This window comes from Cladophialophora yegresii (assembly GCF_000585515.1).
Source record: "Cladophialophora yegresii CBS 114405 chromosome Unknown aczIN-supercont1.5, whole genome shotgun sequence".
NCBI lineage: Eukaryota > Fungi > Ascomycota > Eurotiomycetes > Chaetothyriales > Herpotrichiellaceae > Cladophialophora > Cladophialophora yegresii.
The window spans coordinates 247,177-272,731 of NW_006913049.1; the positions used below are offsets into that span (position 1 = coordinate 247,177).

Genomic DNA, 25,555 nt, shown 5'->3' on the forward strand with positions numbered 1-25,555 from the left:
ATCAAGAGAGGAAATGGATATCAAGAGAGGAAATGGATATCAAGAGAGGAAATGGATATCAAGAGAGGAAATGGATATCAAGAGAGGAAATGGATCTCTTTATGCACTTGTCGGCGTTGGTATCTGGTTCTCACCTTGTTTCTGGTCAGGCTGAGCCGAGAACAGCATCACTATGGTTCGTGAGTGGCCTGCAGGTGAGGCGATTCAACGTCCGTCACTTCAAGGGAGATTCCGGCAGAGAAAGAAGGAAGTGAGAGAATGAGGTGAATCACAAACTACTGCCACTTGGGAAGATTCGGGAGGACTTGGTGTTGCTGACCACGATGTGTTTGTTATACTTCTAACATGTGGATACCTAGTCAGGTATCATACCTCGCCTTGAGGATCGACTTCTAGACTCTAGTCTTTGCCACGCTCTTATTTCCCGGTCCTGGAATCCCAATGCCGGGAACTCTTGGTCAAGTATGCAAAGTCCCGTCCTCCGGAGTTCGCTGCCTCGCGATCCCTCGCAGCTTGGTCATTCGTCCTAGGTCCATGGTTGCGCGAACTCTCGTGACGTGGATCTTTGCTCGAGTAGGCGAAATCTCGGCCGGAGGACATGGACGCCTCTCGGTCTCGCGCGGCTCTGTCGTTCGAATATGAAGGGTGGGCATGGTACTTGCCCGTATTGGAGTCGAATTCAGTGCGGCTTGGGTAGTGGTAGGTCTTGTCGGGATGCTTGTTGATGGGATAGCCCAGAGAGTCCCATTTCTTTGAGTCCTCTGGTGTCTTTGAGTTGGAGGACATTTGCAGAAGTGGTGATAGTTTCGATGGAACTTCGGATGGATGCTTTTGGTGGAGATCTTTTCATGCGTCCTTGAGTATGATACGTGGACCAAGTAAGAGTGCGATCGGAGGGCTGCTCATATAGGACATTTCCCATGTCACTTTCCCGCCCCGTTTGTATGGCTGTCGTGTACGCTGCCACTGCCATTGTCGTGAAGCAGACAGTAGTTTCCATCACCATTTACTCGGAACTCATAGTATCGTCTTTCACCTTGCTGCCTGCGATGGACCGGTGATCCACGTAGCGACTATGTGCCGGGACGGTGACACAAGCAGCCTGTGTATCGTACTGAGCGTCACAAGCCATGGACAAAATCGGCGCTGCCTCAACATGACTATCGTTGTCGAGACTCGGTCCGAGCTGGCCAAAAGGAGCTGCTCAGAAATGTCTCCCAAGGCACTTGCTTGGATGGTCATGCCGAAAATCATGGCAGTAGAAGCTGCACTGTAGAGCGTCGCCGGCACATGGTAGGATTTTCGTCTGCACCTCGACTGAGCTTCAGCCGTGTTTCTGACATCTTGCGCAGCATCCCACTGGTAGAACAATCGCAAAGTCGCGCGCCTTCACCCCGGCTTCTTCACGTTCCTGGGCTGCCCGCTCGTTGACAGCTGTAAAGGATTTCTTCTGCTGTTCGAGGCCAGGTGCCGACTTGGCCACCTCCATACGCTTCTGCACAAGCGCATCTTCTTCTGCTGGATCCGACCCGGGCGATGGATACAGGTCCTTGTAGATTGCTTGCATATTGGAAGTTTTGTACTGCGAGTAGAAGTCCTCGATTGGTGCCGGGTTGTCCATTGCGGAAGAACGCGATTTCTGGTGGCGGCGCAATCTATCATGCAGAAATTGTCTCATGGTGCTTCCAGACATCGTAAATAATGACTGCTTTGGAGAAGTTGTGAACCGAAATGTTTGGATATCAGTTCAGGCACGCCTGAGCATTGATAGGCTGCATACATAGCTGCCACCAGCCGTTTTCAGCCCCCAAAAGATAACGCCTAGAGTAGTGCCACGAACTTCGCTTACGAGACTCGAGACGGAGGCGATAAGGACCGAGGTATTCTAGGATGAAACAGTATTGATTACTACTCCGTGCAAACTGCCATCAGGTCTTCGAAGTTGAAAATTCTTCCCCTTCGCGTGAACCAATGCCGGTTGGACAGCCCGCAGGAACAAGGCTTTACCGGAAAAGGGGTCGGCAAAGGCTGGATTGTGCAGCAACAAGAGCATGATCCTGGACACTTGAGCTAGCTTGCCGCATGCACCTCAGAGTATGGTGCTGCATGAAGTCATTTACAGATGTTGAGTCGGGGGCACCCTTGGAAGGAATCGGTAGTATGGAAATGATATATGGGTGAGGGCAAGCGAACGAAAGTCGTAGACTAGCGGTCGTCAACCAGCGGAGCCAACACCTGTGGTTTCCGGGAGTCCCTAAGACATTTCGTAAAGCAAGAAGAATGGAAGGTCCACACAGCGGCTAATGGTGTCCGTGGAAAGACCATTTGCCTAATGCACACCATAGTCGAGCCTCTGGGCTCTTTGATACCTTTAGACAATTTCGAGTTGCGTGAATTGCCGACACGGGAGACGGCGTACGCGTTGGACGGCGCGTTCCACAACGACAGGGAGGGAAGGTCGGGCGAGCGATTTTCGGAGTTGGAGGGGCACCAGTGGCAGCCATGCAATTACATAGCGATCTAAAATCTTTGGAGGCACAATCAGAAGCCGCAGTGACCAACATGTATCATGGCGCTTTCCGATACGCGGAACTACGTGCACGCAGTCGAAAGCGACAAGCAAGAGGCCGCCAGGATCGCCAAAGCAACAGCCCACAGTAAGCCTGCGAAGCCTGCACATGAACTCGAGGACTGACGAGAAAGAACTCGAGACCCGCGAGACGACGTTGATCGAGCTTGTCCAGTCGCTGGGCGAATACATCAACGATGACGACGAGAAGATCCGCGCCCGCGCGGTGTCGTACCTAGTCGCCGTTGTTGCAGCCCTCCCTCCGAAGTACCTTTCTCGTCAACAGATCCAAGTTCTGTGCCAGTTCTTGTGTGATCGCATTGAAGATGGAGGAGCAATCGAGGGCCTATCTAAGCTCCAGAGCTTGGACCGGTTCACTGCAGAGATGGCTCAAACAGTTGTGAGAGCGTGAGTGCGGACCACCACGCGACAGCTGTCCAGGGACTTGCCCGCATATGGCTCAAGGTTGTCTGGCAGCAGGGCATGAGCTTGGACATGGCTGATTCCAACCAGGATCTTCGAACACTTTTCCGACTTGCAGTCTCGCAATCAGGCTGGCAGATATCGCATTCTACAACTGTTGAATGAGCTTCTGGATCATCATCGTAAAGGTAGGTCTGCTCCGATAACCACGCAGACGTGCCGCTGATTTGCACAGCCATCAGGGAAATGAAGGATGAATCCCTCACTGGAATCACCGACCTAGTCGCCGGGGAGAAAGACCCTCGAAATCTGATGCTGATCTTCTCCATGCTCAGAGTTCTGATGGTCGAGTGGGATATTCAGGGTCACGAGCAGACCATGTTCGACTCTGTGTATGCCTATTTTCCCATCACATTCAGGCCTCCTCCAAACGACCCCTATGGTATCACCGCTCAAGACCTGAAAGATCGTCTGCGGGAGTGTCTGGCATCTACCGGAGCGCTGGCTCCGTACACGTTCCCTAACATGTTGGACCGGCTTGATTCCACTTCTACCACTGTAAAAAGGGATTGCTTGCAGGTCTTGTCTGCATGCGCCAATAACTACGACCCTGAAACACTTAGCCAATTCTCCATACCACTCTGGGACGCGGTCAAGTTCGAAGTGCTACAGGCTCAAGAGCCCGAATTGGCTGAGGAAGCATTGCGTGTTCTCAACGCCATCGCAGCGTGCTTGAGCAAGAGTCCCAAGAGCATGCACAACGCTCCTTCTTCGCCTCTCCTCCAGTATCTGAAGCCTGTGAACAAAGAATGCCTGGAGCACCTGCAGGAGCCTGCAGCACGCCAGGCAAAAGCGTCCGGGGATATTCTCAAGGCCGTATCATCAGCAACAATACAGTCCTTTAGAATCGTGATTGAGTCTATTGGGCCCTCGCTTCTCACCATCTATCAGTCTTCGCAAGGTCTTGTCCAGCAGCGGGCAATCCTTGAAATTGCAAACCAGTTATTCGAGGCTTCAATCGAGGTGTATGGGTCATGGTCCTCCCCCAGTCAGAAAAACCCCGAGGGACGTGAGAATCTGGTGGGCCAATTCAAGGACAGCTTTGTGGCTCTGTACAGCCAAGCCCTGATGGGAACGGTCAAAGAAGAGGTGTCATTTCGACTGACTGCGGCCAATGGGCTGCTCCTAGTCTCAAAGATGAACTCGGTGCTCTCGGACGACGAAATTGGACTGGTTGTTCAATACTTTGATGACATCGTTCTCAAAGAGGAATCGTACGGGCGAGACGAATTGAAAAAGAAGGCCATGGCGGCACTGGCTGAGATATCTCAGTTCAAGCCTGTCCTGATCTCCGACGTCACATTCCCTGCCTTCATGGCGCGATTGCCAGATTCAGAAAATGAAGCACGCTCAGGCGATTATCGCTCTGTTCTCGAAGGGCTGGCCGAGATCAGCCTCGAAAGACAGTTGTTGGAAACGCTAATGAGGCGTCTGCTCAACAAGCTAGAACTCCTTTTTGGCACCAGCCAGCCGCCACCGTTTCCCTACACCTGCGCTATGCTCGGTGCAGTTCTGTATGTCCTTAATCGGACTGTGTCAAAGCAAAATGTGAATCTGGAGGCATACTTTGACCGCATGGTGGTCCGCATCTCCCAAAGAATATCACACACAACAACAGGACCTCTTGTCGACGATAGTGTCCTCGATCTCCTAGGTCGAATCATGAACTTGATCGTCCGACACTCTTCAGCCGAGTTCATTCAGAAGACGGCTGACAACTTTTACTCTTTATTCGCTAAAACATCAGGCGACCCTGAGCACGAAAGGCTCGTAAAAGTGATCGAACAGCCGCAGAGGGCGATTTTGACGACATGGCTGCTGGCCGCCTTACCCAGAACCACGCAGTCGTCGATACTGGCAAAAGACCAAGTACCTAGAAACATAAACGAACTGATATCATTCGCGGCAACGTCCCAGAGCCCTGCAGTAACACAGACTCTGCTCACTCAGGTTGCTCTATATGTCAACAAGCATATACAGACACCTGATCTTGGATTTGTTGAAGATATCCTGTCACAAAAACTGTCCGCCCTTAGGGACGATACGATGGACGAAGCCGACCCACGCGACTTGGACATCCGGCTGGTTTTTGTGCTGTTCAAAGCACTTATATTGCGGCTTTCTCCGAAGACGAACGAATACCTCGGTCGGCTCGTTGAGCTTCTCAGTCCAAGTCAATACCCTCTCTCGGTCTCGCAAAAGGCAGCGCTGGGATTTGCAACCATCTTATCACCAGACGATATTCTGTCGAAGGAAAATGGGGCCCAGATCCGGCTGCTCGTCCCGCAGCGTGTTTTTCAGACTTTGACCCCCTTGGTCGCTGAGAAGTTCAGAACGTCGGAGTCCCCGCTTGAAAAGGAGAACTACTTGATAGCTTTAAGTGGAATCTTGGCGTCTGTTCCATCCGAGATCGTCATGCCAGAGCTGCCTACCCTACTACCTCTCCTGTTACAATCCCTAGACATCGCAGATCAAACGGTCAAGATAGCGACACTGGAGACGCTTGCTGTGGTTATATCCAACAATCCTTCAGCATTGATAGAGAGCGGTCACATTCCTTCTCTCGTCAAACGACTTATCGCTGTCGCAACCGCGAAGAAGAGCAAGGCCAGCAAGGCAGCTACAGAGAAAGGAGGATCGCCCACGATACAGGAAAATCACCCCAGGAGTCGTCGGCTCGCAACGCGATGTCTCACATTAATGCCCAAGTACATCTCTACCAGCGGCTCACGAGCCAACCCTCTTCTCCCTTTGAAAACGGAGGTCTTGCACGGTCTGAGAAATATATTGGACGACACGAAGCGTGATGTGAGGAAAGAAGCTGTCGATGCGAGAGCGGCATGGATAAGAGGCGTTGATGATGTAAATGACGACGATGAATAGATGTGATGTCTACCTCGGGAATGGACCGGTAGGATTTAAGCTACAGTACCATTGCCAATAGAAGTACAAGCATCTGGATTTACAATCTCTGAGCAACTCCAACGACCGTCCATGGATCGTCCCAATTGACCCAGGCTGGCCTCAGCCTCGTCACGCTCGTAGCCTTGCCGCTTACGTAACCAAGCGTCCCCTCAAGTCGGCGCTCAATCGGTGCGGAGAAACTTTTGGGCTTTTCAGTCGCAGACGACAGTCTCAATGTTAAGGAACTCGTTTCCGACAGTGATTAAATTATGAGACCTTTCAATACTTCGAACCATAGTCTCTGATCCCGGACTCCGAGCGCCGTCAAGCAGGGAAGGCCGCTGCGCAGCCCTGAGTGTCAGGTGAATTTCCAGTCCCACGCATAACCACCCACCCTTCCTCAACATGTCTGAACAGTCCAGCGAACCACGAATAAAGTCGCACAAGAGGAACGCCGCGCACCGTCGACGCCGCGGTGACGACGATTTCGAAGACCGCTGGGGCGATGAAGAGGTTGCCGAGGACGACGACACCGCGAACGGGGACGCGCAGGCTGATTTCCCGGAGTCCTCGTCAAAACGGGTGAAACTGTCTGATGGCTCGGCATCGCATCGGGCGCGAAATCCCACACCTACACCACCTCCAGAAACAGAAGAAGAGAGAGCCCAGAGGGACCGCGAACGCGATGCGAAAGAGCGAGACGAATTCGCCAAGCGGCTGGCCAAAAAGGATGAAGAGCGGGCGAAGAAGATCGTGGAAGACAGGTCCGCGGCCAAGGACAGTGCCACGGCGCAGCGGCGGGCGCTGGCAGACGATGCGTCCGCGAGGGATGCCGCCATGCCGGACTTGAGACTCCGTTCGCGCCAGGACTACCTCAAGAAGCGGGAAGCCGAGAGGTTGGCGCTACTGCGCAAACAGGTCGCGGAGGAGCAGCAGGAGCTGAGGGATAACCCGGACCTGTCGCGGCGGGAAAAGGAGGAGTTCGCGCGCAACAAGGAGGTCCTGCGGCTCGCGGAGGAGAGGCTGGCCATTGACGATCACCTGGACGGCTACGCCTTGCCGGAAGACTACATTACCGAGAAAGGCAAAATCGACAAGCGGAAGAAAGAACAAGCGCTCTATCAACGTTATGTCGATCGTGACGAGGCCGGCCGGGAACGCTATATCACCGAGCACGAAGAATGGGAGAGAGAGCAGACCAAGCGAGCCGAGGCGCAGATCAAGAAGTCCGAATTCGTCGACGAAGGCGACTACGGCTACGTGTTTGACGAAAGCCAGCAGATGAAGTTCATCCTGGCGGACAAGCTGGAGGGCGACAAGGGCATGACTAAAGAACGGAGAGAGATGGAACAGCGGCTCAACGCGGCGGAAGCAAAAGCCAAGAGCATCGAAGAGACGAGGAAGAGTCTACCCATTTACCAGTTCCGAGACGAGATCATCCAGGCCGTGAAAGACCACCAGGTCCTGATCATTGTTGGCGAGACTGGCAGCGGGAAGACCACCCAGTTGCCACAGTATCTGCACGAAGCGGGCTTCACAAAAGGTGGCATGAAGATCGGGTGTACGCAACCGCGAAGAGTGGCCGCCATGTCCGTCGCAGCCAGAGTAGCAGAAGAGATGGGCAAGCGGCTAGGCAACGAAGTGGGCTACGCCATCCGCTTCGAAGACAACACCAGCGACAAGACCGTCCTGAAATACATGACCGACGGGATGCTGCTGCGAGAACTCCTCACCGACCCGGAACTCTCGCAATACTCGGCCCTTATGATCGACGAGGCCCACGAGCGCACCGTCTCCACCGACATAGCGTGCGGCCTGCTCAAGGACATCGCCCGCGCCAGACCGGACCTCAAGCTCCTCATCTCCTCTGCGACCATGGATGCCCGCAAATTCCAGAAGTACTTCGACGACGCCCCCATCTTCAATATCCCGGGACGGAGATACGCGGTCGACGTGCATTACACAGCCCAACCGGAGGCGAACTACCTGGCCGCGGCGATCACGACGGTGTTTCAGATCCACATCACGCAAGGACCAGGCGACATCCTCGTGTTCCTGACGGGCCAAGAGGAGATCGAAGCCATGGAAGCCAGTCTGCAAGAGACGGCCCGCAAACTCGGCAGCAAGGTCAAAGAGATGATCATCTGTCCCATTTACGCCAACCTCCCAACCGACCTGCAGGCCAAGATCTTCGAGCCGACGCCCGCCGGCGCCCGAAAAGTCGTCCTCGCCACTAACATCGCAGAGACGTCCCTGACCATCGACGGAATCGTCTACGTAATCGACCCGGGCTTCGTCAAGGAGAACCAATACAACCCGCGCACGGGGATGGAATCGCTCGTCGTGGTGCCGTGCTCACGCGCCTCGGCGGGCCAACGAGCAGGTCGTGCGGGTCGCGTCGGCCCAGGCAAGTGTTTCCGCCTGTACACGTCGCAGGCGTACAAGAACGAACTGGACGAGAACACGACGCCCGAAATCCAGCGGACGAATCTGTCGGGCGTGATCCTGCTGCTCAAGTCGCTGGGCATCAACGACCTGCTCGACTTTGACTTTATGGACCCGCCGTCGACGGACACGATCGTCCGCGCCGTCGAACAGCTGTACGCGCTCGGCGCGCTCAACAACGCCGGCGAGCTGACCAAGGTCGGGCGGCAGATGGCCGAGTTCCCGACGGACCCGATGCTGGCGCGCGCGATCCTCGCCGCGGACAAGTATGGGTGCGTGGACGAGGTGCTGTCCATCATCGCCATGCTGGGCGAGGCGTCGGCGCTGTTCTTCCGGCCCAAGGACAAGAAGATCCACGCCGACAGCGCGCGCGCCCGCTTCACCAACAAGGACGGCGGCGACCACTTGTCCTTGCTCAACATCTTCAACGAGTGGGTCGACAGCGACTACAGCTTCGTGTGGGCCAAGGAGAACTTCCTGCAACAGCGCAGCCTGACCCGCGCGCGCGACGTGCGCGACCAACTCGCCCGCCTGTGCGACCGCGTCGAGGTCGACGCGGGCAAGTCGTGCGGTAGGGCCGGGGCCAGCAACATCGAGCCCATCCAGAAGGCCATCACGGCCGGGTTCTTCCCTCATTCCGCGCGTCTCCAGCGCGACGGGCAGAGCTATCGCACCGTCAAGAACGGGCAGGTCGTCTACATCCACCCGTCGGGCGTGCTGATCGAGGCGCGGCCCAAGTGGGTCATTTACCACGAATTGGTGCTCACCAGCAAAGAGTACATGCGCAGTTGCATGCCGTTGAAACCCGAGTGGCTGATCGAGGTGGCGCCGCATTATTACAAAAAGAAGGATCTGGAGAGCCTGGGCGTGGAGAGGAAGGTGCCGAGAGGGGAAGGTAAGGGGCAGAGTAAGATTTGAGAAGGGCGTGTGCACATCAGCGGTGTCGGAATACCCGCGGAAACCTACCTGCCTATATACACAATACCAGCCTACCTATCTACCTACACATTGCCCCGTCCCGTGCTCTCGTTTCCAACTGTTGGTGTTCGTCACTTGTCATGGCCTCGTGCAAGGCGTGTATCTCATCATCAAGTGGAGACCCCTTTCTTGTGGTTCAGAAATGGCAGCCCGCCACGTGAGGACGCCTTCCCATCTCTCTTCGACGGCGGTCGCGACGACGGAGATGCGTCCAAGATAATCGCTCAGACGATCCGAGACATTGCTCATGGACCGGGCTTTCGGGTAGAGATCTGACAGCAGCGTGGTGAAGCGTTTTCGTTCTGGCTGGCGCCTGCTGGAAACGGCACTGCGCACCAAGACGTGGAACAGTGTGCCGGGGCAGGACTCCCTCGTGGATACAGGATCTACCTGGGACAGCCTTGAATGAAGACTTTGCAGCGCAGCCGGGATCTAGCGTGAGGCCGTATCAATTTGAAGTAGAAGTGCAGATTCGAATTGCTCTCTTGGTAGAATTCCATGCTTGACGGTGTGGATGGGACGAGGAAGGAAGAACCAAGAGCGGGGATCTAGGAGCTGCGGGAGCTGGATGTGCACATTGGGTGGTACCTTTCTTGCGGACAAGTCGCCAGGGCTTAGAAAGTTTCGCTGGGAGAAGGCACGTCCTCTCCCTGGCTGTATCGGTTGTGCCGTCCAGCAGAAGCCAAAGATCCTTCGAACTTGGTTTTTCCAGGGGACTAGAACGTCGCTCGTAAACCGCCGGCAGATGACAGATATCGAGTGTCCGAAGTTTTTCTTGCCTCATCTCACTTCTCATCATAATCACGGTTGCATCGCCGTGTGCTGACTGCCTCACGTCAAAATTGCTCTGGTCGTCGAGTCGAGGGTCAAAGTCCCTGTTCGGGATGTCGATATCATCGCCTCGCCAACTCGGTGTCTCCAACTCTTCTGCGCGAGGCAGTAGTGGATGGCAGTACCACTGTTGCAACTGACTCGGCTGCCCGCGAGAAAGGCCCTCCGGTCGAAGAGGCCCTCTCCCTCTGTGTGTAACTTGCATTATCAACCAAAAGCTGTCACTCCGGCTGGGATTTCACCGTGTCCACCCCTTGTCGCGCTGACTGGTCATCAATGAACCCGAGGTGTTTCTGCTTTGGGATAGCTCGTGCTCATGCAGGCATATGCACGAGACGGGTCTGCCGGACTTCTCTAACTTCTTACACATCACCCGGTCTCGTGCAAGCTTCCGGTCGACTTGCTGTCGCGTTCTGATGGCGCCAGTCTTGGCCGGACCCAGCTCCAGCGCCGACCGTGTTCCTACCAGTCCGAGCAGCATATCTGCAGTATGCTGTTCCCTTTTCCCCATGTTCCCAATGGGCTCGACCGGACCGAGCGACTGTTTGGGACTAGGGTCCCATTGCTGCGAGCAGAATCTCGGGCGCCCACAGAGCCAAGAGATGCCACTCACACCCACGCAGTCGTCGCCATCGTCTTAGGCTTCGGCAATATTCCCCCATCAAGCGAGACTTGAGGAGAGGAAGTGGTACGCTCAGAGTACCTTCTCCGCCGCAGTCACACGGGACGGGACAATCCTCCTTCCTGACTGACCGCCGGCCGAGATTGGCCTTGTTTCCGCAGTGAACCGAACTAATGCACTATTCTAGCCAGACTCTATATTATTCACATGCCAAGAGCGACCGGACTGTCTATCAGTCGCCCTGCACCAGTGGAGTTCTGCGTGTGTCTGGCACAAATGGTACTCTACATGGTCATTTCCTAACGGTCGCTCCGATCGCCATGTACATTCCCTTGGCGGAATGCTAGCGACAGATCCATCCAGCACCGGGCGCTGGTGTCGTCGGTGGGGATGATATGTCTAGACGAAGGATCGTTACCTTCCTCTTCCAGAGCGGTATCCACGACCGCTCGAGTCCCACCATCGCAGGTCCAACCCACCGTGAGGACTGGCCGACTCATACGGCGGATACACCGATCAAAGTGACGTTAGGGATTACGTTCAAGCGACTGGCTAGAGCATCGTCAGGTATTAGCATACCGTACCACGATGCTTCTCGGAGGACAGATGTGAACCCAGAAGCCTCAAATCCCCGAGGCGCCACCGCATGACGTACGGTTCATATTTTGCAAGGCGCGAGGCGCGGTGATGGACCATCTGCGCAAGATGAGGACCCGCCGGAGCGTTCACCAAGACAATGACCTGAAAAAGCTTAAACAGCTCGCAAGCACTGGCTGGAAGAATTATTCGCTTTGCCAGCCTATAGGCTGATCGAAGAATCCCTTGAACAAGGTCCGCTTGGCCAGCCTGAGTCCTGACGAAGCAGTTGAAGGAGTTCGCGTAACATTTGGCCAAATTCTTATGCTTCTTGTACAGGCATAGTGCATACGAGTGTCAGTCTCACGAGGTTCCGACAGGGCAGAAACCACCCACAGTTTTACAACTTGACGAAGCACTGCTGACTTAGCCCACACTCCCGCCAATATCTTCTTCGGGGTAGGCCGCTTCAAGCGACTGGCCGGCCGAGCCGTTCGTGTTTGTGTCATGTAGCTCGTACACCGACAGGAACAAGATGAGAGCCGCCGCCAGTACCTAATTACACGGACAGACTCAGGTTGTTGGCCCAACCAGCGCATCGCATGTGAGGCGTAAGGAGGAAGGACAAGCCACTTGTGCTGGCCCTGTCAAAGCTTGTGCGTGCCAGCCTCAGGATGGGTAACAAGCATCCAGCGAGCGAGCGAGGCACCGCTTGATTTGGGAGCCTTCGTCGCAGCTACAGTAGTGGCACTAGGAATTGCCCGATCGGGAAAATGGGTCCTCTGGGTCCCTTGTCTCCAAGACCAGACACGCCCATGATCCACGATAATTACTGACACAACGTATCAACCAATCTTAGAGTGCTTGTCTCTTCAGCCAGTCGATCTCAGAGTGTATCCCAGCCGGCGGCGGGGGGCGCCTTCCAGAAGAAACCTGCATGCCACACAGGGTCTCATGGCGGGGCGACCGAAGCATTCTGGCCCTTGCCTAACCACTAGCCGCAGGTTAGGTATGAGTAAGTCAGTACGCACAATCGAGCCCGACGTGATCTACTGCACGAACCACAGTCCCAGGATACCGCACTCGTACCCCGTACCGTACCAGTCCCTCCGGGCAGTGGTGAAACATCCAGGACTTTGGTAAGCGACCTAGCGTCGGCGATCCCGAACATGTTTCATTATTCATGCTTCGCGCCCCGTGCTTCACAGTACCTCGCTGCCTCATGCCTCGTTTTCGGCGCACAAATCCGGAGTCTAGAATGGTCCAGCTCATGTGGGATGGCGGGTCTCGTGACTTTGAGGTGGTCGACGACGACGTCAACATCAATATCAACACCGATATCAACGCCAAAATAGATCCCAACTGAAACTTCTGCCCCGATCTGTAGCGGAGGCCAATGTTTCGAAAGCCTGCCTTCGCCCTTCCATTTGTATGAGTATACTCTTCCCGAAGGAACACAAGCAAGGACCCGACTTCCGTCTATAGGGCCACAACACCCAGCAACCTCATCGTCAACGCCGCGTTTTGTGAACGCGTGCGCGAGGCTGAATAGGTTACCGCGAGACGCCGTGGAAGCCGCGGAAGCCGCGAGGCTCGCTCGAAAGGTCCAATGACAGGTACATAATTATGTCCACGTATAAAGACAAGACGACTTGGCGACACCGGTGGCAGACATGCGGCTGAAAAGTACTAAGTCCAGGGTCAGGATAGCACTGTCTGGTTAGTGTACGCTGAGGGCTGTCTCTTTGCATTGGAGGGGCCGACTGTGTCTGCATCACTGCAGCTGTAGCAGGTACAGTATTTGCGGGAATTTGCTTCGGCCGTCGTTGCTGGCCGCGGGCTGCCCAACCGCGACACAGCACTCGTAGCGGAACTACATCACCTACGAGCTACACAGTAATTAGCCACTTACTCGGATGAGACTGCTGGTAATCATGATGTTTCAACGGGTTCATGCCAAGCTGCCGCATTCCAAATATGCCCGGCGGTCGCTTGCGACGTGGTGTGCCCTGCATGAAATTTAACCCCCCCGACGTTGCGGCACGATATCAAGCTATGCCGCATGCAGAATTGCACAGCTCCGTCGTGATTCGTGCTCGCGCCGGCCAAGAACTGGCGGGCAGCTCGTGTCAACCGCCGCCTCTAGCACGCATGTGGCTTGCAGGGATGCGCTGGGTGCCTGGGCAGCAACTACTGGTAATACCGCGGGATGGACATCGTGTACCACAGTAGTACGACGATTTTCGACGGCACCAGAAACTCTATACTTTACCTCCACAAGAGGCAGGACACTGGTGGTTATGTAAAGCGCAAATCAGCCATGCATTCCGAGCCGATATCAAAGCATTTTCCGATCTTCAAAAGCCTCGCATTGAGCTCAGCAATCGACCGATCAGTCCTGTGCTAAGACCCAGGGATACGCGATCTGTACTGTCTCAATCAGAATGAGCGTCCCACTTGTTGATAACACCCTGGATGGATCCCTCTTTGACACGTCGGGCATGTACTTTGAGGAGGACATGGCTCAGTTCGACGACTTCCACGTAAGTCGGTCGGCGTGGCAATGTTGTCAAGATGGGCCCGTGCTGACGGCGAGTGCCAGCTCGAGGAGGATTTTCAGCACGATAGTATGCCTGGCTCGTTCTCCCATGCCATGAGCCTGGCCGGCAGCAACTCTGCGGAGGGATCTATATTCGACGATGTCATCACGTCTCCCGCCGACCAGCCTGTAGCATCGACTTCGACAGATTCGGAACGGTCGGCACAATCACACACCAAAATGGTAAGTTTGGCGTCTCATCGCTCAAGTGTCAGATTTGGGCTAACTCAGGCCTGGATCTAGCGACGACGTGCACAGAATCGCGCCTCTCAACGTGCATTTCGCGAGCGCAAAGAACGACACCTCCGCAGCCTCAAGGCAACACTGGAGACCATCGGCGACAAGCATCGCAAGCTGCTCGAGTCGTATTCTCAGCAGTCCGAAGCGGTGATGAAGCTGAAAGGCCGGATTGCTGAGCTCAACGCACAAATCGCTGCGTATTCCACTCAACCCGACCGGGGGCCTGACAGACTCGACCTTTCACCAAACACGGGTTATCAGGCAGGATTCGACCAATTTGATGCTTTTTCCTTCTCCTTGAAGCCATCCAGCAATCCAAATACCATGTTTTGGGAGAATCAGAATCAGAATCCCGAACCCTTCCGAGTCAACATGTTGCAGTTGCCAGCATGCGAGAATCTTCCCGGGTTCGAAGATTTGCTCAATGTGCCGTGAGCTGAGGTGTGGCAGGCTCTGCAAGCGGCATCCAGTTCCCGTCCGGTCATGAATGACGAATTTGGCTGCAAGTCAAGCATATGTATTATATGATGAAAGGAGTTGGACGGCAATCTGCAGCATCTTGTGGTTTCTTGGAACGAGGAGAGCCCTTGCCTTGTTTTCGACGAGAGGAGGTCCTTGAAGGTGTTTGACGATGAGTTCGCCAAGGTTTGTCTCTGGAGTGCAGCCCACATGAGAAAAGCGATAATCTGTTGTGAGAGGCAAAGATACTGTTCAGTCTCTTGACTGCGTAGTTGAACACTCGCGTCTAGGTTTTCCCGTAAACCATGCTGACCGAGAGTGTATCGATCGCATCCATGCATATTGCATTGTCTTTCTGCGCGTGATGAGCCAGCTTCGGGAGTGTGTTCTTCCAGTGGCGTGCCATCCCTGGAATGGTGGCTTTGGGCCGCTTAGAAGCATGTCCTCCTTCTAGAAGACTTACCTCATATGCCAAAGCCTTGACCACAGAATCTTCGACGGAAGGACCGGATACATAAGTACCTGCAGTGGCCGGTGACTAAGCTATCCCCTTGGCCCTCCTCTTTGATGGTTGGATGTGGCCGAGTCCCAGTGCCACATCGACTTGCTGCAGCCCTAAGTCGCCTCTTCTAATCCAGCTGATCGTGTCCGCTCGTCCGCGCTGCACTGTTTTAGGGTGTGAGATGCCGCTTTTCGACTTCCGAGACAGACAAGCCGCTCCGTGCCATGTCGTCTCGTACTTGGCGTTGAGCGCCAGAAAGCGACTGATGTTGGTCGCTCGGAATAGACTCGTCTGGGTAGTGCAATGCATTCGCTCGTGCAAGGTTGTGACGGTCCGCAACCTCGCGAGTCTTCGACAATTTTCTCCCAGGGACCGCCGCTCGAGGCCGCAACAAAGACTCTCCGAGCTCGGTTGCACACAACGGCACAGACTGAGCATGATCAGGTGTCAAGGCTGCAACTTACGAAGCCGCCCCATTCATCGTTGTCGCCGATGTATCCGTAGGCGCATGTAGAAGCTCCTTTTGCGTTTGTGTTTTCGCGTTTAGTAGTGGGGAAGACATCCCATGAGACGTATCTCGACCCTGGGATTGCTGCTCCTGTTCAACTTGCAGTTGTGCCTGCCGATTCTGCACAACGCGAAGTAGATTGCGCAGCAACACGACGATGGTGACTTTGCCGATGGCGGGGACGTAGATGGATGCTCTTTCCTTGACTTCAGGGGGGAAGTTCTAGACAAGAAATCAGCTCAGTCAGAAAGGGTTCGGCGAACAAGCACTAGCGAACGAGACAAGACGGGCGCCAAGACACGAGGTGATGATTCGTACCTTCTCACTCGAAAAGTTGATACACACGGCCCCCTCCTTCAAAAGGTGGCACGGAAACTTATACGCCTCGCCAGGGACGCCCGTGATCACAACATCACATAGGGGCGCGCAGTCTTCGATGGTCCAGCCTTCCTTGTCGACGACCTCATGTTTGCGTTTCCGAATGCCCTCGCCGCGCGTGAACTGCTGCACGCCAGACACGTCGACGCTGTAGACACAGGCACCGTCGTTGGCGAGCAGCGCCGCGAGAGGCCGCCCGACGACCTCGGACCGATTGACCACGCAGATGGTGCGGCCGAAGAGGCGGTTCCCGTAGGGGAGGATCGGGTTGTAGATGTGGAGATACTCGAGGATCTTGATCACCGCGAGGGGCGTGCACGGGAGGATACTCTTCCTTGCAGGGGCGGTGCTTGGGGTCTCGGCGTTTTCCAAGAACCGCACGTTCTGATACATGTTGAAGATGTACAGGTGCGACAGGCCCTCGACATCTTTGTCCACCGAGACCACATTCTGGAGGTACTGGTCTTGCCGGCCGCCGTAGATGGGGTAGTAGATGATGATACCGTCATAGAGCGGGTTCGCGTTCGCGGCCAGAATGGTCTCCTCGACGGAATCCTTCTCGACTTGCAGCAGCGTGTACGCGAAGCCGAGGTCATGGCACGTCTTCTCCGTCCAGCGGGCGTACGTTTGCGCGGCCGGGTCGGCATTTGCAAGGATTCCTAGGAGATGGGGCGGTTGTGGTACATGTTCAAGCTGTTGTTGGTGCTGGCGTTGGTGGTTCAGCGCCGTTAATCCCGCTTGGATCTCCGAGATGAGGACTTTGGCTATGGTGTTGGCAAGAATCACCTTGCAGCTGTGTGAGGATGACCCTGTCGCCGCCGCGGCGGGCGGTGGTGGATTGGACATTTTGTATTGGTAATTAGTTGTTTGTTCCCTGCGTATGGCTTTTTACAGCAGTTCACGGCTCCTGGGTCGTGACTAGTGACCACACAGCGCGAGAGTGTAGATCAGCCTACTATACGTATCCATCCGGGAGAAGGCTGGCGAGATCAGGCCGGAAAATCTATCAAAAAATATTTGTACTCCATCACAAAATCTTTTCGGTACTTCCGAATGCGCGCGACGCGGCTTGGCGAGTGCGCAATTCAATATATCACAATACGTCCATGGCGATCCTACATTCTTGCACCGTGAGGGTGTGTCTATACTACGTATATGTCCATGTATGTACTGTCATCTCGACACGTTGAAATGGAGGTGGCCACAAGACATCGAGTTCGGTCAAGGAATCATTCTTCTTCCGACCTCATCGTCCATCAGCAGATTTTCGGCCGTCTCTGCTCCATGCGATGCGCTCCGTACAGTATATCGCACCGCCGTCCTGGCAATCGTATTCTTGAACCCAGACAAATGCACTAGATTGGCCCTCCTTCGTTCTATTAGCCTAGGCTGCTCTTTCCCTAGGTCTTGACCCAGTGACGCAAAACAGCTTCTCCCGGCCAGCGCAGTCCTACAATTTTGCCTTCTCGCCAATTGTGCCAATCTTCAGCTTGGGCGCATACTTCTTGAGGACGGACTCGTTGTGATACTGTATATGGCCAGGTCAGCTCAGGGCTGGTGGAGCACTCCCTGGTCGCTTACCTTCCAGAATTGTTTACTCGCATCCTTGCCGCAGACTCTTTTCAAAATCTTCGCCCCACCAGGATGCTCGTCAATAAAGTTCGTTACGTCGTACACGGTGCCGTCAATGATGATGTACTGGCCGTTGCTGGCTGTGGCCGTGTGCTTGGCCACGTCGGCGGGGCTGAAGGTCTTGGACATGGTGTGTCGGGGGAATGTAGTTCGAAGATATGGACAGGCCGCGTTGACAAGTCCCGAATTTCCTTCTACTGCAGTGTCTAGGAATGCGCCGCCAATGATCGAGTGCCGTTGGTGTCTATCGCCGAAGCGGAGGAACAGAGGCAGGGGTTCGGACGAGCTCTGGGGAGGTGATGCGACGCAGAAGATCCTGAGATATGTGTATGTGTGAGAGTATGCATATAATGTCCTGCGCGCGGCTGAGACCGAACACTCAATTCCTCTACACACAAATGCACAAATGAGACCACGGTAGAAATGGATTACGGTCAAGATAAATTGATTGATTAGAGGAACGACGAGCCGTCGCCGTTACTACCGATCGCGAAGATGCCGAGGTTCGGCGTCGCAGCCGGGCCGGTCAGCGGTCAGCCAACTTGTAGACGGACTGATTGGCTGGGGGAAGGGGAACGAGTAGTACAGAGGACTGTGAGATCCACAGGAAGACCGTTGGCTACGTGGGGCAGCGGGTGAGGTCGCAAAAGTCGCTGGAAACTGGACATAAAAGTGAGCAGGGCGAAGTCCAACTTGTCAATGTACCACGAAGGGATAGTCCCATGCCGCTGATCAGATCCGACTGAAAAGCTCTCTTTCTGAAGGTGAAGATGAGGTCGGCCACAAAGTCTCCGGTAGTGAAGGATCCGGAAGATAGTCGAGTGAACGGGACAAAGCGAGGCACGTCGATCTAATTAATGCAGCTACTGTAGGCCTTTTTGTCCAGGTTGAATTGTTCGAGAGCGATTGCGGGTAAAAAGAGGAGGCCAGTGGCATTGCATTTCCACCCGACATCCAAGACTATCTTGCGAGGGAGATTCACGTGGAGAACGAAATGCCGGGAAGCGTGGGACAGGTATTCCGTGCTGCGTTGAAACTGCTTCATTGTCCTGTCGTGTACGGATTATGCAAGACGGTATCCGGGCAGCGCATTGTGGCCCCGGGAGAGGATTATCTTCGCCACGACAGTCCATATCGAAGACAACAGTGCACTTTGTACTCAAGCCTTATAAGTCCTAGTCGGAAATGGGAAGACCTGCCCCTTGTAGGTCTCCAGGGCCTCGACCCGACCGGTTGATGGGAAAGTTGCTTGAATTCCTGCGAGGATCTGCCAATGAACTTCGCCCTCGTGAGCCCCCGAGCAGCAGCCTCGAATGCCCTGCAGCCGGGGGCGTCGGTGGCTTGAGTCATTCTCAATTTGGTATCTGCACCATCTCAAAGCGGAGTCCTAGGCGAGAATGCTTGAAATGCTTCGATCAAGTCGGATGAGAGACCATTCGACGTCGGGAGTGTACACTGTATGGGAGATGGCGGATCATCGAACCCTTCTTACAAAGGAGTGAGTGATATAGTGTTTTCGGGGCTGTAGCAAGCATATGCGTCACTTTGAAGCCAGAAACTCCCTTCCTGACTTTGCAGTCTTCCTCTTGACGAGGTGGAATGCCACGGATAACACTATGACTTCGCAGCGTCAACAGTTACAAACAAGCAATACGAGTTTGGCAACGATATGGACAACCCCTGTAAGATCGGAACGCTCCTCCCCTTCGTTTTACCGCCGTCTCACGGGCTGACGGGGCACCAAGCAACAGATGGAGTGGACTATGCTAGACGAAATGCTCTCTCTGGACGGTCTTCAATATACAAAGACGGCACCAGCATCGAGTCAATCAGAGTCTGAAACGGCGACGATCGGCGGATTAGAGGATGGCCTACTCTGGGCAGCTGGGGACGATGTCGAGTCATCACAGCGAAGACGCAAAGCTCGCATGAGCGAGGTCGATGAAGCCACGCAATTGGTGAGTAGCCTGGTATATCTTGTGCAAGCCGAGTAGTCATCTTAACGCATCCAGCGTCGACGAGCGCAGAACCGCGAGTCTCAGCAGGCCTACCGGCAACGTAAGGAGGAATACATCCAGGGTCTCCAGGAACAGATCCTCGCGCTCCACCTTCGACATCGAGATCTGTGGCAGTCGTATCTATCCCAGGGTAGACGCGTGGGCTTGCTCAGAGAAGTGGTTGCGGACCTCGCCTCAGAGATCGCCATCTTAAAGGAACGACAGGGACGGGGAGTACGGCCGACATCGAATAATGGGAAGCAACCCTTGCAGGGTGACCAGGAATATGCACAGCACAGGCTGTAAATGTATTAGTCTTTCACAGATCCACACATCAGCAATTGTTCCTGCACCGAGGGTTATGGCGGGAGAGCTGCGAGTCGTGTGATTGGAACTCCCTCCTTGGCCATTTACCTGTAGTAATCATTTCCAACCTTCGATGAACCTGAGAACCTGCTTTACAAAGCCTTGCGGATTTTCCTCAGAGATGTAATGTCCGGAATCCTTCACGACGCCCATAGTTGGGTCCTCGTAGAATTCACTGGCCATCTGGTCCGCCTCTCCTATGCCCATGATGCTATTCTCGCCGATCAAGATCATGTTTCTGACGCTGACCTTTCCCTTTTCCTCTCTCCACTTGCGGTTGTGGTCGGCATCCTTCTCAAATGCACGATACGTCAAGAATGCACATCTCAACGCATCCGGCATGCTGAAGCGGTCGACATAGAAATCTACGACGTCCGTGGGGAATGCACCTTGAACGTTCTGGGCGAGACGGTCAAAGAAGTGCATGAGATATATCCGCTCTTTGCCCTGCACCAATGACACTGCCAGATCCGGGTGGTGGCTCTGGAAGTCGAAGTGCCAAAGCATGCGGGAATGCTTGTTTTTGTCGTACGCAGTGGACCCAGGCAAGGGGCATTCACCCCAGGTGACGGTTTCAACGTGCTCTGGCCATTGGCTGACATAGGCGTGCGCCACCATTCCCCCGATATCGTGGCCCACAATGTGAATTTTGTCCCTGATGCCGACATGCATTCTGACCAGGGTGTGTAGGTCCTGTGCGAGGGATTTTTTCGTGAATGGGTCTTGCTGATGGATGTCACCGACCGGTTTGTCGCTATACCCATGGCCTCGTTTGTCGGGCGCAATCACATGATATCCGGCTTCAGCAAACGGCTTCATGACATGGCGGAACTGGTAGGATGTTTCCGGAAAGCCATGGATGAGCAAGATGGTGCCTTTCTTCTCCTTCGGTTGACGTGCGAGTGCTTCGACATAGAAGATCCTGGGCGAGCCCTCAGACTGCACTTTGGCGACTCGATTGAAGATCTGCACTGTTTCAGATGAGTCTGACATGGCCGTAGATTGTTGCTGATTGTCGTCTTGTTCCGTTGAGAGCAATGGCGCTGGGTTGAGAGAAATTCCGGTACAGTGAAAGCACAGTTGCTCTAAATGCGACCATGTATATACTGTAATTTTGATGCTGGCAAGAGACACGTATCGCAAAATGTCAAGAGGCAGTCATGCTTTCCAATCAAGATCAAGTTGAACGTGCAACTGAGGAGCAGTCAGGCAAACTCAGCGTCATGCTCAGCGTCATAAGAACAGGCGAGAGCATTGAGGGGCTCGGAAATGCATATCCGAGGTCTCCATGCCGGACGCGGAGTGCGCACCGGCCAATCGCAAAAGGGAGAGCTGGTGAAAAGGCAGTTCCCTCAACCAGATATTAGTATATTGCGTTCCTCACTTTACCTATTGCGACAGCGATACCGTCGGTGGAAATCGGCGGCCAGGTGTCATTCAGCGATGCCATTCGGATCATTTTCCTCACCATAGACAAACCCTTCCCCCAGATAGATGGTCGATCCCCCGCCGTACCACAATGTACCATTTCGAAAGTCAAGGCCTTTCTCTTCACCCACTACCCACTGGCCTCCAGGTTTGATCGCCTGCCCCTCCTGCGGCCAGTATTCAGCTTCCAGCCACTGATTGATCATTTCCAGCTCCTTGATCCAATGCTTGCGCTTCTTGATGTCGAGCGCGACACCCCCGTCCAGAGGATCACCACCAAATACATTGGGTGAATTGAATCTCGCAATAGTAAGATGTGCGGAGGGTATCACGTATCGGGACCCGACCTCGATACCGGCATCTGAAATGGTGGCATAGGTATCTCGGCGCAAATGATGGTATGTATACTTGTCATCCTCAGCATTCCGGCCGTTGGAGGGAGCTTCTCCTGCGGCAGGAACCCAACTCAACGCAAGGGCTGCCTGGTCGTAGCTCAGAAGCGGCTTGATAAGCCTGGCGCGATGGGAGCATGTGTGATCGGCTATGGATTTGCAGTGGTCCTTCAGTTTGTTGATCTGACCGTCTATTTCTTCTTCGGTCTTCGAGTGAGCAACCTCCATGACCGTAATATGCAGATTGTCAAGTGGCATCAGCCAAATGTCTAGATTGTGAGCGGCAAGAATTCAGGAGGGATCGCGCGGAATTACCTGGAGCGGCATCCTTGAGCTTGGACTGTATGACATCTATCAATGTCTTGACTTTGTGAGGCGGCCTTCCCCAGAACACGAGGCAATGTCGCGGATCTATATAAGAAGCATCTTTTTGGGGGCCATCAAGCTTAACAAGATGTTCGTCAAGGACCCACCCTCTGAAATCGTCGCCGAGTATCTTCTCTTTTTGTTGCGCATTCCTAGTTAGCCGGTGGGTCGCATATCGCTCTTGAATCAGTCGCTGTACCGATGGTTAGCTGCGAAGTGCTGGATAAACAGCGGCACAGCTGACCGGGTCACCATTGCACGCGATGATCAGACCATCATAAGGGTTTGGTGTGGCAGGAGTGGAGGTGCCGGAAAGGTCTTCAAAAGCGACCTTCGCCATTTCTTCTCGTGCCACTTGATTCGGATGGCTGGCCTGACCTCACTGCGAGGCCGAACCTGAAGTACGTCGTCCTCCAGGGTGCCACGTAGTCCTCAGGAAGCTTTCCATTGAAGACAGAAGTTTCGGTCGGGCAAAGGCGGTGCAGACGCAAATCCGACCCGCCGAAGTGGGTCTGGCTCGGAGCACCTGCCCAAAGTGACCGTCCACATTTTGCACTGTGCGTCTTGGCATTTGGCTGCGGGCTCAATCTTGTCGATTTGTGATACGACAGTTTGTCAACGACAATCAAACGTTCTTCTTGCAGGGTCATTGCCAGCAAACCGTCAAGATGGTAAGTCACCCAGTCAGCACTCCTTTGAAATTTGCGCAGTACCCTGGTAGACAGCACGAGCGAGATGAGAAGCGAAGTGGAAAGGGCCGGCAAGAGATGGAGGTGGCCTATCTTGAAGAAATGAGCGGGGCAGAAGGAGGATTTCGAAGAGGCAGAGTCAAGTTTGAACATGACTGCTGAAACTAGGGGCATTCTGTGTGCATCAGAAACGAAGGAACCTATGCGAAGACTTCGGCGTGCTGGACGCGGTATGCTAACTCGGCTTCTACTACCAGGTCAACGTCCCAAAAACCCGCCGCACCTATTGCAAAGGCAAAACTTGCAAGAAGCACACTCAACACAAAGTCACGCAATACAAGGCCGGCAAAGTACGAGGTTCCCGATCCGATATTCAGTTGTCCAGATACTTACAGATTCTCTCCACAGGCCTCGCTATTTGCCCAGGGAAAGCGCCGATACGACCGCAAGCAGTCCGGTTATGGTGGTCAAACGAAGCCTGTGTTCCACAAGAAGGCCAAGACGACCAAGAAGGTGGTGTTGAGATTGGAGTGCACATCATGCAAGACCAAGGCACAATTATCACTCAAGCGATGCAAGCACTTTGAGTTGGGGTATGTCCACACCGCGCGTGCCGCTTAGACCGCAAGAACTGACGTGATTTCCGTACAGTGGTGACAAGAAGACGAAGGGTGCGGCTCTCGTGTTCTAGACGTGGACCAGATTTGCAATGTTTCATTGGGATTCAATGGCAGATTGCACGAAAATGCTGCAAATATGAGGGAGCGACGATGATCCGCGCTCCGTCGAGCGAAACCAATTGTATGGCACGGATGGACTTCAGACGGGTTTGCGCCGGCGGTTTTGAGCAGCCGCTCGAGTCTACCTAAGAATACTCTGCAGAAGCCTTCTCGTCCCGAGCCGCTCGCACTCTCTTATCTGTGTATCCACATTTGCTGCGTTGTGTGTTGCAATGACGGCGGTCAACACCCAGGATCTCCTTGGCCGACAACCCCTAAAAAATCGTGTGAAGCAGTGTCGTGCGAAGGAAGAGAGTATCTCCCCGAGCTAACAGACCACAGACAAAGGAGTCCACGTGGAAATGCCAAAGCCAGGACAACCATTTGATTCCCAATGATTGTGATACCAGGGCGAATATGAAAGAGCTCGATGGGCTTCACATCCACGCTCAGATATCATCTGGCGTCGTCGACCATGCCACTGAACATGGGGAAGCCTTACTCCGTAACTACCTCCTTGAGGTATCCATCCAGGCCTAAACCACTTACATACCGCGTTCGACGCCAGTCCTCGAAGCCTACCACCGCTCCTGCCTCTTCGTATACCCGCTCGCCGCATCGGCCAGCCACCGTCCCACTTTGCCCACCGTACTTTTCTTCCTCCTCGCTTCTGGCTCCTTTCCTTTGTCGTCCTCGCCCTCGTCCGGCGCTTCATCCGACAAGGTCCTCGCGATCGCGGCATCAGATCGAGTCCGCTGGTTCTGTTCCTCCAGCGCCCGAAGCCGGGCTTTCTCCTCCTCTGCAGACACCAGACCTTCCTCGTGGGGCTGGGAGTGGGACCGAGAGCGCGTATCTGACCCAGAGGCTAGTCCCGCGTCAGTGTCGATATACGCGGGAAGTTCGTCGGCAGCTGGAATGTGGCCCCTGCTCCCTGCTGCGAGCGCCTCCTCCGTAGATGCAGGGGCGTAAGCTGGCGGCCCTCTGCCTTCCCTGCTTGCGTAGCTTTCTGAGGAACTGGGCCCGTATGCGGCGTCCAGAGGCTTGAAGCCTTTGGCACGAAGCTTGGCTTCGTCGACGCGTTGGCTGTGCGGTGAGACGAATCAGTATTGACGTCCTCTGTGGACTGTTGAATAACATGACATGATGTGGACACGACATCCGTGGTGACTTTGGCTGCCTGTATGAAAAGGCGACAGGAGTTCAAGTTCAGACACCCCGCCCGGGCAGAGTAGGTGTGCGTGTCTTGTGCAGACCAAGGAGGGAGAGTGCGGGCGAAATATACAGTACATAGATCAACTTACCCGCGGAGGAACTTCTCTTCCTGGCCTCGCTCTTTCCAGTACTGGTAGAGTGGGCCACGGGAGTATTCATTCGAGAAAAGAGAGGGCATTGCGATGGATGGACGGGTGCGAGATGAAAAGGGACGTCTGGGTAAATTGACGAGGCGACGGGGCGGCGAGGCGGCCAGCCGGCGTACAGTATCAAGAAGGGTTGATCCCACCGACTGAGTCGACGTCGGGTAAGTGATAATTGCAGTAGATGACAAGGAGGAGGGGTCTCGATTGAGGTCCGATCCAATGTCGAGGCCGAGTCCAGGCGCAGTAGTGATTCGAGGAACGGCGAGGGTAAGGTAACATTACTCAAGTTATAGAAGGTAGGTACAGTAGCTTTTGAGGTCAACCCGTAACTAAAGCCCTGCCGGGACCAAGTCAAGTGATTCAGTCTAGTAAAGCTAAGGGCGGTAGTTAAGGCTTGCTGCTACGAGGAGCTACCTAGGTATGTATCGAGATGGACAGGTCGAGGCGAGTTCTGCCCTAACAACCTGGCCTGACATGACCTGCCTTGTTTCGCTCCGAGGAACAGGCAGGCGCA

General features: G+C 54.4%; 12 protein-coding genes across 12 annotated transcripts; 5 read left to right on the top strand and 7 right to left on the bottom strand.

The window, feature by feature from the left end:
- Positions 1-417: 417 nt before the first annotated feature.
- Positions 418-786, bottom strand: A1O7_06821 (uncharacterized protein; the record flags this gene model as incomplete). Its single annotated transcript, XM_007760821.1, has 1 exon — positions 418-786. One exon carries the CDS (start codon positions 784-786, stop codon positions 418-420), a length of 369 nt encoding a protein of 122 aa, XP_007759011.1.
- A 538-nt stretch (positions 787-1,324) lies between these two features.
- Positions 1,325-1,621, bottom strand: A1O7_06822 (uncharacterized protein; the record flags this gene model as incomplete). The annotated part of the gene is made up of 1 exon (XM_007760822.1): positions 1,325-1,621. The coding sequence occupies one exon, from the start codon at positions 1,619-1,621 to the stop codon at positions 1,325-1,327; it is 297 nt and encodes a 98-aa protein (XP_007759012.1).
- A 1,057-nt stretch (positions 1,622-2,678) lies between these two features.
- On the top strand, positions 2,679-5,935 carry A1O7_06823 (uncharacterized protein; the record flags this gene model as incomplete). The annotated part of the gene is made up of 3 exons (XM_007760823.1): positions 2,679-2,977; positions 3,083-3,180; positions 3,228-5,935. The coding sequence occupies 3 exons, from the start codon at positions 2,679-2,681 to the stop codon at positions 5,933-5,935; spliced, it is 3,105 nt and encodes a 1,034-aa protein (XP_007759013.1).
- Positions 5,936-6,361: 426 nt separating this feature from the next.
- On the top strand, positions 6,362-9,319 carry A1O7_06824 (adenosinetriphosphatase; the record flags this gene model as incomplete). Its single annotated transcript, XM_007760824.1, has 1 exon — positions 6,362-9,319. The coding sequence occupies one exon, from the start codon at positions 6,362-6,364 to the stop codon at positions 9,317-9,319; it is 2,958 nt and encodes a 985-aa protein (XP_007759014.1).
- A 4,533-nt stretch (positions 9,320-13,852) lies between these two features.
- Positions 13,853-14,682, top strand: A1O7_06825 (uncharacterized protein; the record flags this gene model as incomplete). Its single annotated transcript, XM_007760825.1, has 3 exons — positions 13,853-13,951; positions 14,011-14,190; positions 14,251-14,682. The coding sequence occupies 3 exons, from the start codon at positions 13,853-13,855 to the stop codon at positions 14,680-14,682; spliced, it is 711 nt and encodes a 236-aa protein (XP_007759015.1).
- Positions 14,683-15,668: 986 nt separating this feature from the next.
- On the bottom strand, positions 15,669-16,940 carry A1O7_06826 (methylenetetrahydrofolate dehydrogenase (NAD+); the record flags this gene model as incomplete). The annotated part of the gene is made up of 2 exons (XM_007760826.1): positions 15,669-15,938; positions 16,035-16,940. 2 exons carry the CDS (start codon positions 16,938-16,940, stop codon positions 15,669-15,671), a joined length of 1,176 nt encoding a protein of 391 aa, XP_007759016.1.
- A 604-nt stretch (positions 16,941-17,544) lies between these two features.
- A1O7_06827 (cytochrome b5) lies at positions 17,545-17,855 on the bottom strand (the record flags this gene model as incomplete). Its single annotated transcript, XM_007760827.1, has 2 exons — positions 17,545-17,622; positions 17,676-17,855. 2 exons carry the CDS (start codon positions 17,853-17,855, stop codon positions 17,545-17,547), a joined length of 258 nt encoding a protein of 85 aa, XP_007759017.1.
- A 1,646-nt stretch (positions 17,856-19,501) lies between these two features.
- A1O7_06828 (uncharacterized protein) lies at positions 19,502-20,029 on the top strand (the record flags this gene model as incomplete). Its single annotated transcript, XM_007760828.1, has 2 exons — positions 19,502-19,684; positions 19,739-20,029. 2 exons carry the CDS (start codon positions 19,502-19,504, stop codon positions 20,027-20,029), a joined length of 474 nt encoding a protein of 157 aa, XP_007759018.1.
- A 117-nt stretch (positions 20,030-20,146) lies between these two features.
- On the bottom strand, positions 20,147-21,082 carry A1O7_06829 (uncharacterized protein; the record flags this gene model as incomplete). Its single annotated transcript, XM_007760829.1, has 1 exon — positions 20,147-21,082. The coding sequence occupies one exon, from the start codon at positions 21,080-21,082 to the stop codon at positions 20,147-20,149; it is 936 nt and encodes a 311-aa protein (XP_007759019.1).
- Positions 21,083-21,522: 440 nt separating this feature from the next.
- A1O7_06830 (uncharacterized protein) lies at positions 21,523-22,615 on the bottom strand (the record flags this gene model as incomplete). The annotated part of the gene is made up of 3 exons (XM_007760830.1): positions 21,523-22,178; positions 22,225-22,468; positions 22,520-22,615. The coding sequence occupies 3 exons, from the start codon at positions 22,613-22,615 to the stop codon at positions 21,523-21,525; spliced, it is 996 nt and encodes a 331-aa protein (XP_007759020.1).
- Positions 22,616-22,943: 328 nt separating this feature from the next.
- On the top strand, positions 22,944-23,655 carry A1O7_06831 (large subunit ribosomal protein L44e; the record flags this gene model as incomplete). Its single annotated transcript, XM_007760831.1, has 5 exons — positions 22,944-23,107; positions 23,161-23,194; positions 23,222-23,314; positions 23,373-23,557; positions 23,616-23,655. 5 exons carry the CDS (start codon positions 22,944-22,946, stop codon positions 23,653-23,655), a joined length of 516 nt encoding a protein of 171 aa, XP_007759021.1.
- Positions 23,656-24,261: 606 nt separating this feature from the next.
- Positions 24,262-25,073, bottom strand: A1O7_06832 (uncharacterized protein; the record flags this gene model as incomplete). Its single annotated transcript, XM_007760832.1, has 2 exons — positions 24,262-24,766; positions 24,985-25,073. The coding sequence occupies 2 exons, from the start codon at positions 25,071-25,073 to the stop codon at positions 24,262-24,264; spliced, it is 594 nt and encodes a 197-aa protein (XP_007759022.1).
- Between the last annotated feature and the right edge of the window lie 482 nt (positions 25,074-25,555).